Source organism: Buteo buteo, chromosome 2, assembly GCF_964188355.1.
Source record: "Buteo buteo chromosome 2, bButBut1.hap1.1, whole genome shotgun sequence".
Classification (NCBI taxonomy): Eukaryota; Metazoa; Chordata; class Aves; order Accipitriformes; family Accipitridae; genus Buteo; species Buteo buteo.
In genome coordinates, this window is record NC_134172.1 from 55,909,660 (window position 1) to 55,925,824 (window position 16,165).

Here is a 16,165-nt window from a genome sequence, read left to right on the forward strand (position 1 = left end):
TTAAGACAACAAAGAGTGAAAATAAAAATAAGCAGCCAAAATTCTTTAATTAGGCAAATTTGCTGAGGCTGTAAGTTTTAAAGCCTTTAGTGTCCTGGGTCACTCAGTTAAATTAGAGATAGGGAATAGAGATACAAAACTGAGCAAAGTTTGGGTTCAGATTCTCAAAGACACTTCATTCAGCCTCCAGAATTCAATTCGGGAAAGCTCAGCCAGGAAAGGGGCTAACTGGCTGAAGCGTTACAGAGGAACATAAAAAGCTCTGTTCAAAACAACACAGTCCTCACCCTTTGTACGACACGGACAGCTTTAACTTGGTGTGGGGCACCGATGACGCTGCAAAATGGTGGGAATAGAGTTCAGAAAAATTCCAGACTGAAGGGTCAAATTCTTTGCTTGGGATGTGACTCCAATTTATGCCAAAACCCCTTTAAAGTGGTAGAACTATAAGATATCAGTAATAGACCACACAGCTTAAATTGTAGTTTGAATTGAACTTTGGGGACGAAAGTCAAGGAGCAGAGAGAAAAGAGTTCTTATTTCATGGGAATGTATTCCTCCATTTCTCCACAATTGCTGCCTGGAAAGAGGCTCTTTCCCTTTCTGGTCAGACACCTGCTACTTTGCTGAGCAATACAGGTATTAAAGACTCTTCTACACCTTCCCATCTGTCTCCAACCTTTGAACAAAGCTTCATGTCACAACATGCATTAAAAGTCGAATAAATACTGCACAATAAAGTGTTCAAATGATACATCTGAGTGACTGTAAAAGCAGTGTCATCATCTTTAACCTATTAAACCCAGGAGGTTTCAAAAGGTACACTGAAGAATGCTACTTCTAGCTCTCCCATACCACATTGGTGCTTGCCCTTCATCCTCTGCATTGCTGAGGTAAGAGCAAGTAAGATAAATCTGTTTTGGTTTGTTCATAGGATAATTACATGAGCCTTAGGTGAAGCATGCAGAAAAAAACCCCATTTTGTTTAATGATTTGTAAAGTGGTTAGATTCAGAAGAAATGGGACAGCTTAGATCATGTTTTTGGATGACCTGGGCACCATTTTGCAGCCTTCACTGGGATAACAGCTCAGTTGCTGATTGCATAATTCATTTTAATCCTGCCCAGCTGCATGCAAAGGTTAAAAAAGATATAATTAGTTTCCTTCTCTGTTCCCACCTCTGGCCCACACAAACCCTGTCTCTTATTCAACCTGTCATTGTTAGCACTGTTATCCAGGTCTCCTGAAAAGAGACAGCAATGAAAAAAATTATGGTAATTTAATTCATAATGATCTTTCCTTTGTAGTTTGCACATTACTTTTGCAGATACATCTATTAATAACCTATGGGAATCAGCTTCTATTTACGTAGCACTTTTCTTCCCAAAGGGTCTCTGAGTGCTTTGCTAACCTTAGGGATCATTTCATTCTTCCCTGACAAGTAAGGCTCAGTTTCACTTTTATGGCAAAGGATGGGGAGAGAGGAATACTGAGCCCACGCACTCTGCAGAGCCTCCAGCTCCCAAAGTGGGCTGCAGGTGTCCAGCAGAAGGTCTCCTGCCCTACGCAGGCATTGTTACTCCAGTGCCTGAGGCTCACTTTGTCCTTCCCTCCCTGCGTCCCCTCTGGCTGCACAGAAGGAGCTCCAGCAACCACGGAAGTTCACACTGTTCCTGGGCAGTGATGCTCCTAGTCCCCACTCTACCAACACTGAGCTCATCTTGAGCAATGTCTATGGTGTTAAATGAATTATTTATTCCATTTAATTAAGAAGTACTGGAAGCCTCTGGGAATACTGGGTAGAGAAATCCTGCATGACTGTTACTGTTATTTCTCTATGGGTTTTTTGGACTACAGGGGCACCTGCAGGCACCACCAAGACTAGTTCTCATTGTGCTAGGTGCTGTAGTGGTATCCACTGGGTTGTAGCTCAGTGTTACCCAGTTAAAGGACAAGAGGCAATAGGCACACACTGAAAAACAGGAAATTCCATTTAAATATGGGTGGTCAAAGACTGACACAGGTTGCCCAGAGAGGCTGTGGAGTCTCCATCCTCAGATATATTCAAAACCTGACCAGACATGGCCCTGAACAACCTGCTCTAGTTGACCCAGATTAGAGCAGGAGGGTTGGACAAAGTGGTCCAATGGTCCCTTCTAACTCAAGTTACTCTGTGCTTCTGTACACATAGATAAAGCAAAATGCAGGAACATACTCCCAGGTGCTTGCAGTCACAGGTCAAAGTTGGAGGAAGCAGTGGCAGAGCGAAGCACCCTGTTCTGTCGCATTACCAGACAGGCTGATCAAAGAATTAGGATTCACTCCAGGGTCTATTCTGATGGCCCATCTGCTAGACTGTGCCAGGAACAGAATGTGGAGGGCCAGGAACTGCCTCCTGTTCAGAGCTCAATTGTTACAATAGGCTTCAACATTGCTCAGTGCATGTCTGAGTCTGGCTTTTATAGAAAACTCAATGGGAAAATGAAAGAGAAGTTTTCATCTGAACATAAAATTATATATAATACATATGTGTGTGTATATGTATGTATGGGGTCATCCTGCCTCAGGTATAGGCTTTCAACTCTTGCAGTAGTTTCATAGACTACCTATATATAAGAGCACTGCCGAAGTTATCATCCCTAAGTTTTTCTAGTGCCTTTTGTAACTTCTCTGCAGCAAGCTGAATGGATCCAGGTGCAGTAATACTACAGGTATACCATTTATACAAACAACGATTGTCTTCAGTGCTGAGCTCCTGGAGCAGTTCACTCCCTGCTGACAGTCCCTGTGGGACTCTGGAGCAAATACTTTCTGTGAAGCAAATACTTTTGCAATGGATTTGACTTCAAAAGCAGTTTCTAGTAGCTGAAAAACCTGACCCAAAGGATTACTACTGAAATCACAGAGAACACCATTATTTCAGCAGCTGCCTGGCCAAATTTATGGTCTCAAGCCTCTCCACTCTTCTGTCTCTTAATCAGAAATAACTCTGTCAAAATCAACAGGATGATGTTGATGTAAACCCTGTATTCAGAGGAAAACCTAGCCTTTTGAATTAATTGTTTAGCATTCATATCCACACCTCTTCATAGCCCTGGCACATTGGAAATGGTATATTAGGAGGGCTAGAAGAATCTGACCATCTCTGCGAAGGATTTTTCTAACAAGGCTAACCATCAGGGCAGCATTAGGTGTGTAAATGAGCCAAAGGCCTGGTCTGCAAAGTTGGCACAAAATGTAGCTTTGTTGACATATCAAACCATTCTGTGACAACTTGCCACTTACCAGTTCAGTTTTCAAAGATGTAACCCTCTCACCCTTTTAGTTTTGTTGTGATCTTGTAGAAATGCTTAGTTTAATAAAATACAACTGCTTTTGATGTGATTGCTTGATATTGGCTTGTGTGTGTATTATCTTCCGTATTTTGTATTAAATAATATTAGATAATATATAAACATAAAATTGCAGGTATGTGACATTTGAGACATTAATTTGATGAAAAGTCTAAGCAAAGTTAATCAAGATAGTACAGTTGGTACAAAGTAGTTTTTGTTATCGACATCATAGTAGTAAACCAACTCTTTAAAATCCATACAATAATAGCTTGGAAACAAATTTCTTTAGAATTTGAATTTCTTGAGGAATTTAACTTTTCAGCTCTACTTCAAAATGATTTTATATTCATTTATTTAATGTCAGAATTGCCTGTGGAAAAGCCCTCAGTCAAAACCAGTTCTGATTATGGTAAATAAGAATTTTCACAAAAGAAGCTCCACTGCTTTGAAACTATTTTTGGACTTTGCCTTTGAAGATGCCACTTTCAAGCATACCTCAAGCTTCTCTTTTCAATAGTGGCACAAGAAATCCCAGTTCTGCTTTTGTGTCACATTTCCTTCCAGTACAAAAGACTGTCACAAGGCCTTCTGTGTCAGTTAAGCCTCAGATTCGAGTTACATGGACAATTTTGCTTAAATGATATAATTTTATTTTACCACTGAGGAAATCTTTATAGTGTATCATGTCAATGTTTGATACTAAAGACACTATTTTGAATAAGAAAATAATGCTAAATAATTAACCATATTCATCTTCACTAATCAGCAGAGCCTCAGTGAGTCCTGTTTATTAAACTCATTTTTGTTCCTTATGTGTGTGCTCAAGAGTATAAAATTATGGAACAAAAATAGCATCAGCATTTGTAAAATCTCTAGAGAAAACCAGCTACCGGTGTACTTGACAACAGGGAGAACAGCTGGAGAGTCTAATACCCGCCTCCTTGAACCACATACAAACCAAAAATTCTGGCAGACTGACTAAGGCTTATGCTCCATATTTCTTCCTAATTTTGTCCCTATAACATGATTTTCTCTGTAAGACACAAATATCTTGATTTTTTTTTTTTTTGGTTAATGTGTGACACTAGGGTCTGTATTTCCTCTTATGCAATTACCACTTTAACAAGCAACAGCCTTCACTCAACATTTCTGCAGCATTCTTCTTATCACCACTGACATACCAAATCTGTCTTCCTATTTGTAGGCTAGAAGCAGGGAGACTAGAAGTGAGATAAAAATGTCCCTAAACTGAAACTGTGCTCCCTGTCTCCTGGGACCTGCCATCCAGTATGTCCATTTAAGCAGAGTTGCTGGCAGAAAGTGAAAATAAACTACACTGGTCATTTTACATAGTGAGAGACATCCAACTTGGAGTCCCAGTAACACTGTTCCAGAACTGGTAGGTACAAATCGTAGAAGAGGAGGACTGGGAGTACCAGTTCAGATACTGCAGGCAGAAAACCCATGCTGCCTAGGGAAAGTTCTGTAACCTCTAAGCGTGTGAGTCAAGGTCCAGCCTCCTGAGCAAGGCTTTGACATCAGCATAGTAGAAAACAAAAACTGTACAGGGATGATAACAGACCGAAGTAGAAAACAGAGATGAAAGTCCAAGATTAATGATGGGGTTTTTTGAGAAGTTATATTTTTATATTGTATATATTACATGGTTCTGTACATAAAACTTAAGGCTCCGACATCCATTCAAAGATACCTCAAAAGCCATGATCAGTGGCTTAGCATCTATCACTTTGTAGCACGGAGAAGCCATCTGTCTCACTATCAGCAGGCATATGCATATCGGCAGACATCAGCATCAAGAGATACAAACCAAAATCAAACGGCAAAAACAGGAACAAAAGTTAATGGAAAGGAAATTGAAGAACTTCTAAAATAGGATATTCAGGCAATCCTGAATCAGATTTCTGAGCAAACAGCTTCCTTGTGCTGAGAGAGAAAGATACTCCTTTCTCTTCTGGCATTGTACTTGTACATATTCAGCAAAGCTGGGCAAACAGACACTGATCTAACCTGCTGCTTGTAGATGCTATTGATCTGGCATGAAGAAGAAAACATAGCCAGTATTTTATGGCAGGGATGAAAGCTAATTCAATATTCAGATATGCAGACAATACAATAGAAATAATATTCTCGTAAGGCATTAAGCTAATTGAAGTATTATAAACTCTCTGTCAGATTATCCTCTTTATTCTAGTGGTCCACTGGTGTCAGCATCCCTGACTGTCATTGCATATGGAAATCCCCTAGAGACTAATTAAATTTTCCTGACTTGGAATAAGAATACAGGGGACTATTTTTAAATCCTATTTTTACCTCTATGGTTTTATCCAGCTACAATGGATAAGATGTGGCCAAAAATGTATACATGCCTATGTCACCTTCTCATAACTGAGTCTTCCTCTAAGGTTTGGGATGTGTATACCAGGGCCTGGAAACCAGGGGACCATGGCATTTCTACCAGCACAGTTTGTTGACTGCAGCAGGATTAGTCTGGATAGACCACAGCATGTGGGTATAGGTGAGAAGAGAAACAATGGTTTCATTCATAGCTAGAACTCGAGAAGAGGACCCTGAATATGGTTATGACAGATCACCACCTACCAGTCTTTCTGAGAAGATAAAAAGGCAATTGTCAGCTCTGGGGTTTTTACAGTGACATAGTAAAAGGGGCCAAGGGCAAATGCAATGACGTGGATGATGGATTCACATATAGTATTAGAAACGGTAGCATTTGACGTGATGGTTTGAGCAAGAAATCCCACAGACTAATTTAAGATACACATCTTAGGGCTGATATGTGTCTCTCTAATCTGCAGAATCAAGCCGAGACGTAGTAAAAATCCAGGCACGCCTTCTAAACCTGGTCAGTTCAGTGAAGAATCAGGCATACAACATCAGAGGCTATATTCCCTACTTATTTTGTGATTATTATTAGTTCATGGAAAGAGTAGGTAATGCTGACTGAATATCAATCTCTTAGAGAGCAAGCAGTTCGTACCGCCTGTATTTTCTAAGCATCTCCTTCTGCTTCAGAACACTGGGAACATTTGCATGAAAATAGAAAATCTTTGCCTCTGACGAGCCTGTGCTCCTCTGCTGCTTGTTCAATGCATCAGGTTTAAAGCTGAAACCTGCATTTGTTCTTACTTGTGTACCCCCGCATTAAGGACTCAGTCCTTGATATCATACAGAAGAGCATTTATGAGTGCAATGGTCCTGCTGAAAGCAATCAGTCACCCTGTTCATGTGCTGACTTTGCTGGATTAGGACAAGAGTGCTTTAGAAGACAGGAATTGAAGCTCTGACTCCCTTGACTTCCCTGAAGCTGCTCCAGCTTAGCAAAGGCGTAACAGAGATGTCTGAGCACTAGTCTTGGGTTTTGAGTGCCTAATTACGGCTCAGACAATTGTTGCGATTGTGGCCACTGCTGGGAAAATAAGTAGTGTGAACTAGCGAGTTCCCTAGAAAGGAAGAACATTTTGTTTCCTTTTAAATCTGGTTCCTATCTAACCCAGAAAGAGCTGACAGTTTTATGAATCTGCCAGTTGAAACTCAGACTGTCTGCTGTTTTGCAAGTAATTAATGATGCTGGACTGATGAGCGGAATGGGAAATGTAACCACCTTCTCTTTGATACCTTAGGACTGCTTCCCAGCTGAAGGAATGGCTGGGCATCAGACTGGCTGTGTCTGCTTGGATGACTCAGCCCCACTCACTGGCATTTGACACTTCCAGAAAGAGTTAATGCGGTTCTGCTGACTCACGGAAGCAGATGAATCTCTCTTCCCATTTTGATATACAGCAAGTGTCTCACCAGAGAAGGGACAGCAGGCAAGGGTTCCCAAACAGGGGCATGCATATGACTAGTATGCCGACCACCACAAGTGGTACCCGAGTGCTTCTTGAGAACTCAAGGGTCTTCTGCACACCAATAGCAGCTCTGGGAGCCCCAATCTAAGGTGTTGATGCACAGTCTGGAGGCAGGGAGGAGTTTAGTTTTTACTGCTAATTTTACTGATGATGTTGATACTGCTGTGCTTTAAATGTCACTGATTTGTTTCATGCAGCATCTCCAAAGTATCTCAATTTGTCTCAGCTTGCTCTGCCAAAAGTCCTAGCCAAGGCCTGTGCATCTTCCCTATTGTAATCTCTGCTCTAGCTACAGCACCTGGAACTGTCTCAAGTTCATTCATTTGGGCACATCACTCAGAGTTTTCCACAGTTCTCTGTCATCTCTCCTCTTCCACTGTTTCAAATGCAAACTCCTTGGTGTCACTTTCAAAGCCCTTCACAATTCAATCCTGCCTCATACCGATCCTGGTATTTGTTATCCTTCCACCCACCCTCACTTTGTCGATTGCACCCTCCATTTTTGGCTTCTCGATTCTACACTTCCCTTGATGACTGGAGACAAAAACCTGCAGTGAAACCAGTAAAGTCCCTGCTGTAGAATCCTTTACAATGTCTCTGTCAGGTACCACATAGCATTGAAGCACCAGCTAATAACAACAAGGCAGAGGATGGCCAGGGCTGCAGGTTGGCTAAGGAGCTGCACACAGGATCTGTATCACACCCTCTCCTTTGAACTCCAATTCTCATCCACTTGTTCTTTAGGATACAGACTGTCATCGACAATGTCTTGTGTTTGTGTGTCTTCTGTGCAGTATGGCAAAACAACTCTTAAATGACCTGTGAGCTAGCTTGTCTTCCTCTCCTGTGGAACAGGATTGCTTTGCAGTCCCAGTGTCTTGCAGCTTCCTAGGGAAGCAGGATTTTCTATTTTATAACCGGGTTTTAAAACCACAGAGAGACTGAGGCCACACTGGAAGTTCATGGAGTGCCAAACCCACGTCTGCTTAGTGCAGACTAATACCAGGCATCTGCACCTGGTTCTCTTTTCTAAACAGAGATAAATAACAGTAAAGGCAAGCCCCAGGGCATGTTCAGAACAGGCTGGAAAACACTCAAAGTATTTGCAGAACTAAATGCTTTCCAGGGAGATATTTTTCAATGTATTGTTGTAGTAAATGTTTAGATTTTCCAAAGACAAACTCATAAACCAGTCATTAAGGAATGCTATTTTATGTACAAATATTTTGCAGAACAATTTAATATGTAATCACACAAAATGGTTTTGCACTCCTAGTACCTCCACAGCGTCGGCATTAAACGACTACTGCTTTAGCTGACATCTCTTTTCCTGCAAGAATGGCTGTGATATGTCAGGACTTGCCCGGAACCCCAGGGATCAATTCAGATGTTCAGAACATCTGTGCTTCATGAACACACAAAGCTTGACGCCTGGGCAAACCCACCCTACAATGGCCTTTAGCAACCTGGTAGAAAGTAAGCCTGAGTCCTGCAATGTGTATACACCGGTGGGAACAAAGTTGTTATATTGCCCTTTAACCCTATCACAGGTTTCTTAAAAATGACTCAGATTGCTGGTCTCTCAGTTCTGCCTGCATAGACCACTTAATTTGGATGTTATTTTTATCAATGTACTAAATTTGCCAGTTTCAGCCAAGTTCCAACACTGGATAGGTGTACTGGTGAAATATATATGTGAGGCAAAATAGGTTATAGTTACAGTCAGGCTCCTGGCCAATAAAACAGAAAATAAGCAAGCGTAGTTACAAGACAAAATAAATATAGTCCAGGGCTGAATCTTGCCTAAGCTTTGGAAGTTCAGTTGAGGAACTCCTCACAGTTAAAGTGTCACGTGAGTGACGGTCTTATTCAACCTGCAAGTGGGAACCTAGGCAAGAACAAGCATCCAGTCTTCCAAGAACACTGCTTCAGGTCAAAACCATCTTAAAAACTTCATTGTATAAATGGAATACATGAAAGTACTGCATTTATCACTCTTTGTAGGCCAACTAGATCTAACCAACCTATATTATAGGTTTTTTTTATATTTTGTGATTACCTCAAGCCAGTCTGGTCTTGTTAAGATCACATTCAGCTGTGGAGGCACAAAGTTTGTTCTTTGAACTAGTCTCTTATACCCATTCCCACAGATTCTTCTTTTCCTGTTGTTTCTTTTTGATCTTTGTCTAGAAGCCTCAACCTATATAAAGCATGCTACAAAAAAACCCTCTGGAAGCCTATTAATACATTCCCTTTAGCATTCTCTGAGTATATTTCACAGTTATCTTTAGATTTGAAGCAGTCTTTTCAGTCTGTGCTAGTACAACACACGGAGTTCTGGACGTGAGATCCCAAGTACTCTTCAAAGCTCCCAGAGCCCTCATCCTGCAGGACCTCTATCTTACTGATACACCTGATGCTCTGAAATGTGTTTTCCTGATGTCTAGCAATTATATTTGCAGCTGGATTAGACTTTGTAGTAATTGCCATGGATAACTCTCCTTCAGTACTTCTTTTGGATTCCTGATGGCAGTTGCTTTCTCTTGGTCCACACTCCATCAGCCGTGTGGTTTGCAGACCGTGGGAGCCCATCCTGACACGCAGTGGCTAAATAGACCTAGCCTGGCCCTCGCCGCTCAAACCCTCTCACCTTCCCTGCCGCCTCACCTCACTCCCTCAGCTACGCAGGTACAGCTTTTTGCAGGAGCGTGTGGTGATAAGGGGTTAAAGACTGGGGTTAAGGTTGGGCTGAAAATATTTGTGATATTTTAATGAAAAAGGGCATATATATCAAAGGTATTTTAAAATAGCAGTCATGTGCCCCAGCTCTTTGACGTGGGTCATTTGACGGCTTCAGGGACATCTGTTTGTATGACTGAGAGGGTGGTATGGAGGCAGTATCTGCTGCTGATAGAAATGCATGTCAAATGGTGAGCTTAGTAAGTGTCTTTGCTGAGATAGGTGTTGACTTCTCTGAAGAGATTATGCCCTTGTTCTCAGCCTGCTTGCCAACTGGCTGTTCCCTTTGTCTGGGCTTCTGATATTCATATAAAGAGTGGTACAAAACCCTGGCTTGTTCCATGCAGTGCATGATCTCTGTTCTCTGCAGATAAATCTTTCTGACATGATGTAGCAGATTAGTCCAATCAGCTTCTATTATCCCTTTTAGAAGCTTCAGTGGCCTTTACATGTTTCATCACAAATAATTTCTGACAAATCCACAAGAATACCAAGCAAGAAGGAAGAGAGTGAAGGTTCTGGTCACTGTGCTCACAACCAAAGCAACACGTCAGTAGGCAGTATGAAACATCCCTCAGCTCCTTCCTCAACCAGCAAACCACTGATTATCAATGACTCTTCAAAAAGCATATTCTACAACCATCATACGACCAGCTCACTTCCACATTACTCTGAGATTCTCCCCCCACATCAGCTGTGAAACCATTAGCCAGTCAAGCCTTCTAAATTATATGACAGAAACATTTTTCCTCAGCTGGGAATAAGTATCTCTCTTATAACAATCCCCAGGATGATTGGATCCTACTCCTTTCACAGAACTGAAACTGCTCTTTTCTGAGAGGAGTCAAGTACCAACTTCTTTCTTCTGACCCTGCCCCCTCTTCAGCTGTTGACTGTGAAATTCTCCTTATTTACCTGGCACTTTTACAGAGATCGGTAGCGCATCACTATACTTACTTGCTTGTAACATCTTTTCTCCTGTAATTGACAGTAGGTGTCTTTCTACAGAAAAATATCTCTGTGATGTTAGAGCTGGGTATCCAACCCTTTGCCCCGTTACTTTCCCATCTTCTCTCCCACATGCAACTCCTTTCAGAAATGACAACCTCAAAAGCACATCCTCTGTCAAGAAAAGTTCCACAGTTACTCCCTTTCCTCGGTGCAGATCAACCTAAGTTTGCTGAATTGAGAAACGCTGCCTGAGGATCACAAGCTTTTGACTTGAATGCAATTATGGGTTTCCTTCTGGAATCTGTAAGTGCTTAGGGTCAGTTTCTGCTAGCTGCAGCGAAACTTCAGGCTCTAAACCAGCACCCTCATGAGATGCAATTTTAATGGCACTTGGGCAGAAATACTTATTCTGGATGTCAACTTACTTGAACTATTTCCCAAGTGATATTTTAATAAAGTTGTTTAGTTAAAATGTCATTGAAACAACTCTCAAAGTTTCTGATTGTCCTTTACCATTAGTCTTCATCCTCCCAACAGCTCTGCAGTCTGTCTCATGAAACTCCTACTGTCTTGTTACCTCATTATTCCCTTCTAAAATTTCATCATTACAGCCCACTTCACACCTCCTCTACCACACTGACAAATGCTACTGTGACCTACAGTGCGTATTATAGTTCTAGTTATAGCTACAGAATCAAACCTACAAATCTATGTCCTGATCTGTCTGTGACTCGTAGGTCACCTTTGGCTGGCCCCTGATTTCTTTATACTTCAGCCTCCCCGCCCATAAAACTACTTTGTTCTTTAAGATTTATGGCTGAAAACCACAGAAGCTATATATTTATACTACTTATAAAGAGTTTCCAAGTGTGCTGCAACCTCTTTGAATGACTGAATCCACGCAGAGATTAATTATATCTGATAGACCTATAAATGAAATATCTGTAAAGGGCCCTGCTGGACAGTGGCTATCATCCAATGATCTAACATACTTGCTGCTTCTTCTACCTACTTGCTCAGTTATTCCTTGATGAAGAGGAATAGATATGAGGCACCCATGCACCTCCAACCTGAAATAAATTGCCCTTTTTTAGTTCTTTGCTATGGTAGTATAAATGATGCTAAATGCATTTAACCTTCCTGTGGCAGGTTATCTTTCCTTGCAGGAAAAGAGACTTAGCCCAACTCCCCCTCCCCAAACTTCTTCGCAATACCCCTGACTGCATTCAGCTGGGTGCTGGGAGTTGAGACCAAAAGAACTGAAGCTCTGCCTCAGAACATTTGCCACCCACATACTGCAACAGTGTTCAGGAGTTGAATCTTATTTGTGAGGCTTAGTTTCATTTCCAGTCCTTTGTGCCAAAATCCCAATGCGATGTAATTTGTGCATATCAGTGGTCGCACAGTTTTGGCATTATTTGCTACACACTAGCCCTCTCTTCATCTGGCTTTGGGTCTATAGACATACTGCAGCAGAAGAACTTACAGCCACACAAATGTGTGGGGCTGTGGATGTGACAGAAGACATCAGGAGATGCATGTAGAGACACATTCAAGGGACTGTAAAAGGTATCAGAGAACTCTTACAATAAGAGACATTGAAATAGCACTGCAAAACATATTAACTGTATTGTGACATCTGAGCAAAAACCCAGAACTGGAACTGGACAGCTTGCTTTGAATGCTTCATCGGGCATGTTTCTCTGTAATAAGCCAAAGTAAAAACCTAGCCAAACTACAGACATCTGGTAGACCATACTCTTTGGGCTAATTTGGGACTGAACGCAAGTCCATTTTGGTGCTTAGGTCTCTTTTGAATAGAAGGCAAGCAGCTCTGGGTTTTGTCATGATATATTTAGGCATGGGCTTTGAAAGAAAACTGATTCACTACCTTCATTCATGTTGAATTACAGCAAATCTAAAATCTACTCTCTACCCTCATTCACTACCCTCACTCATCTGAAAGACTTGAGAGTGATATTACAGTAACTCATTCTCTGAAGGAGAACGTGTCCACCTGTCACTTTTGACGCGGGACCGTGTCTGACATGGGACCAATGCCAACCTCAAAGGAGCGCCTTACGGAGTTCAGTTCTATTGTTTACATCAATTGTCCCATATATACTTGGGAAAGCCTAGGTTTTGTATTTGTGTCTCCCTTTTGTGTCTGTATTTGTCAAAAAGGGGCCACAAAGGCAAAGAAGAGAGTCTCGGTTCTGGATGCTTGCCAGGAAAATGTGACTCCATTCCACCCTCTGCCCAAGGTGAAGGCTAAGAAATGTTTCATCACGTGCGTCATCGGGTTCTGTCCCTCCCCGAGACTCCAAGTGTCGAACTGCAACCCAGCAAGCCTCAACCTGTGTCCAGAGCAATACTAGAGCCAGCACAGGGTCACGAAACAAGCTGGAGTACCTAGCTCGATTATAAACTGCCATGCTTATAAAGCAGCCTTTCGAAAAACACAGCCGAGTCTCACAGCTACCACACTCGGTAGCTTTGTGCTCCTTCTAAGAAGCTTCCACGCTGAAATCTCTGCTACCGGGACCGACTGCCCCCGCTGTCCGCGGGATGCCTCAGCCCCGGCCGGGCTGCCGACCTCCGGCTGCGGGCGCAGCTCCTGCGGCCGAGCCCGGACTCGGGGAGCCCGGCTGGAAGGGCCCAGGCACTGCACCCCATCTGACAGGCTAAACTCTCTTCCTCCTCCGCGCGTCCCCCGTCCCTCTCCCTTCCTAATAAAGTCGAAGTGAAAGCGGGTGCGGTCGGTTCCTGGACGCTCGTCCCTCCTCTGCGCCCGAGGTGGGCGGCGGGAGGGCGCGGCCCGCAGACCAGCCGCTCTCCCCCCGAGGGGCCAGAAGGGCCACGGCCGCGGCAGCCCCCGCGGTGCGGCGGCGGAGCGGCGGCGCAGCGGGGAGGCCGCGGTCCACCCCCGTCCCCCCGCCCGTAGGAGGAGGGGAGGAGGGGAGGAGGCTGGCGGGCGGGGGGGCGGGAGCGGCGCGATGGCGGCGGGCGGCGCGGGAGAGCGGTCCCCGCCTGAGGGGAGAGGGGCCGCCTCCGCCTGCCGCCGCCCGCGGGGCGGGGGGGGGGCCGGCCGGCACCTCGGGGCGCGGCAGCGGGGCCGGCCGGGCGCGCGGCTCCTCCCGCTGGGGCGCTGCCGGGCCGGGCCGGGGGCGGAGGAGGCGGGGAAGGGGGGAGCCGCTGCCGTCACCGAGGCTCCCGGCTCGCTCGCCTCGCCGCCGCGGCAGCCCCAGCCCCGCTCCCACCCCCTCGCCTGCCCCCACCCTCCTTCCCTTTCTCTCGCTTTCTCGGCGAGAGCGGCGTGCCTCCTTTCCCAGATGGCAGCCGGCAGCGCCATGCAGCCTCCCGTTCCTCCGCCTCCTCTCCCTCCTCTCCGGCTCTAAGTTAATGCCATGCTGCCGCTGCTCCTCCCGGCGCTGCTGGCCGCCTGCCTGCCGCCCTGCCAGGGCTGGAGCCCCTCGGCGGCTGCCAGCGGGCAGGAGGAGCAGGAGCAAGAGCTCTTCTTGCCCCCTGTCAACTCTTCCTCCCGCTCCTTGGCCAGCGTCGAGATGGACCTCGACGGGGCAGCAAGCAAGGAGGAAGGCAGCACCGCCAGCCCGGGCACGCCGGCTGCCCCTAGCCGAGAGCCTTTCCCTTCCGCTCCCACCTCCTCCGGGCAGCAGCAACAGCAGCAGCAGCAACGTCCCCAGCCGCAGCCCGCCGAGGACCCGCACTGCAATATCAGCGTGCAGCGGCAGATGCTGAGCTCGCTGCTGGTCCGCTGGAGCCGCCCGCTGGGCATCCAGTGCGACCTCCTGCTCTTCTCCACCAACAGCCACGGGCGGGCCTTCTTCTCCGCCGCCTTCCACCGGGTCGGGCCGCCGCTGCTCATCGAGCACCTGGGGCTGGCGGCCGGCGGAGCCCAGCAGGACTTGCGCCTCTGCGTGGGCTGCAGCTGGGTGCGGGGCAGGCGGGTCGGGCGCCTGCGGGGCGCCGTGCCTCAGGCCGCCGCCGCCTCCTCCTCCTCCTCCTCCTCCTCCTCCTCTTCCTCCTCGCTCTCCTACCCGCCGGCGGCGGAGCCCGGCCAGTACTGGCTGCAAGGGGAACCGCTGAATTTCTGTTGCCTGGATTTCAGCCTGGAGGAGCTGAAGGGGGAGCCGGGCTGGCGGATGAACCGCAAGCCCATCGAGTCTACCTTGGTGGCTTGTTTCATGACACTGGTCATCATCGTGTGGAGCGTGGCCGCCCTCATCTGGCCGGTGCCCATCATCGCCGGCTTCCTGCCCAACGGCATGGAGCAGCGCCGCAGCACCGCCGCCGGCACCGCCGCCGCCGCCGCCAAGTAGCCTCTCCCGGTGACACACCCCCCCCCTTTCTCTTCGTCGTGTGGTGTGGAGGGACGCGGGGCGGCCGCCTCCCGCCGGGCCAAACTCTGTCGTGGTTTTCTTGTTTAAAGCGTGTCACAGGGTGCGCGGCGGGAGCGGGCGGCCGCGGGGCGCGGGGCGGCCGCGGCGGCCTCGGGGCGCGTCCCGTCCCGTGGGGAGCCGTCCCGTGGGGAGCCGTCCCGCCGCGCCGCCCGCCCCGCCGCCGGAGACGACCGGCTCCTGTGTGCTCGTTTTATATCTTTAATACCCGTTTTAAACGAACCTTTTAGTAAAAAAAGAAGAAGAAGAAAAAAAGAAAAAAAAGCCCCCTCCACCCCACTGCCCCCAAATCAACGCAGGAAATAAAAGACCCTCCCATTCAACCGCGCTTGTGGTAGTCGGAGTAGCTTTTTTTGTATATGAGTACAGTTTGAGCGGGTTTTTTCTTTATTTACAGGAAGGGAAGTCTCTTTTTGGCAGGATTGAGAACTGAAGCAGTATATATATTGTTATTGCTGAAGCTGAACTTTAATGAACCTTTTACACTGTATGTCCCAGTTGAGATAGTGTGTACTTACTATTGTAGCTCCGCGTTACTTGGCTTTTAATACAGAGGTTTTCTTTCTGGAGCCACCATCGCCTTTTGTTGGTCTGTTTCCGCCCGGGGGGAACAGAGGGTTTGGCCGGCCTCCCTCTCTGCAAACCGGCTGCGAAGCTCCTCTTTCCTCATGATATGATGTTACCAGGGTTGTTGGTGGAAAAAGGGGAACCCCAGTCCCTTTCTGAATGGTGTTTGCCCTATCCATACAGTAGATTTAGGTCTATATGCCTACACCGGGGTTGGGTGGGGTGGAGCGTGTCTGTGCCAGAGATCCTCCAAGGCCATTTACTTCCC

At 46.1% G+C, this 16,165-nt stretch overlaps 1 protein-coding gene across 1 annotated transcript; it reads left to right on the forward strand.

Moving 5' to 3' along the window:
• Positions 1 to 14,181: 14,181 nt before the first annotated feature.
• Positions 14,182 to 15,899, forward strand: TMEM158 (transmembrane protein 158). The gene has a single exon (XM_075022517.1). It carries the CDS (start codon positions 14,320 to 14,322, stop codon positions 15,250 to 15,252), a length of 933 nt encoding a protein of 310 aa, XP_074878618.1. The 5' UTR covers positions 14,182 to 14,319; the 3' UTR covers positions 15,253 to 15,899.
• Positions 15,900 to 16,165: the final 266 nt, after the last annotated feature.

Coding starts and splice junctions, on each gene's coding strand:
- TMEM158 (XM_075022517.1), top strand. CDS start 14,320: ATGCTGCCGCTGCTCCTCCCGGCGCTGCTGGCCGCCTGCCTGCCGCCC.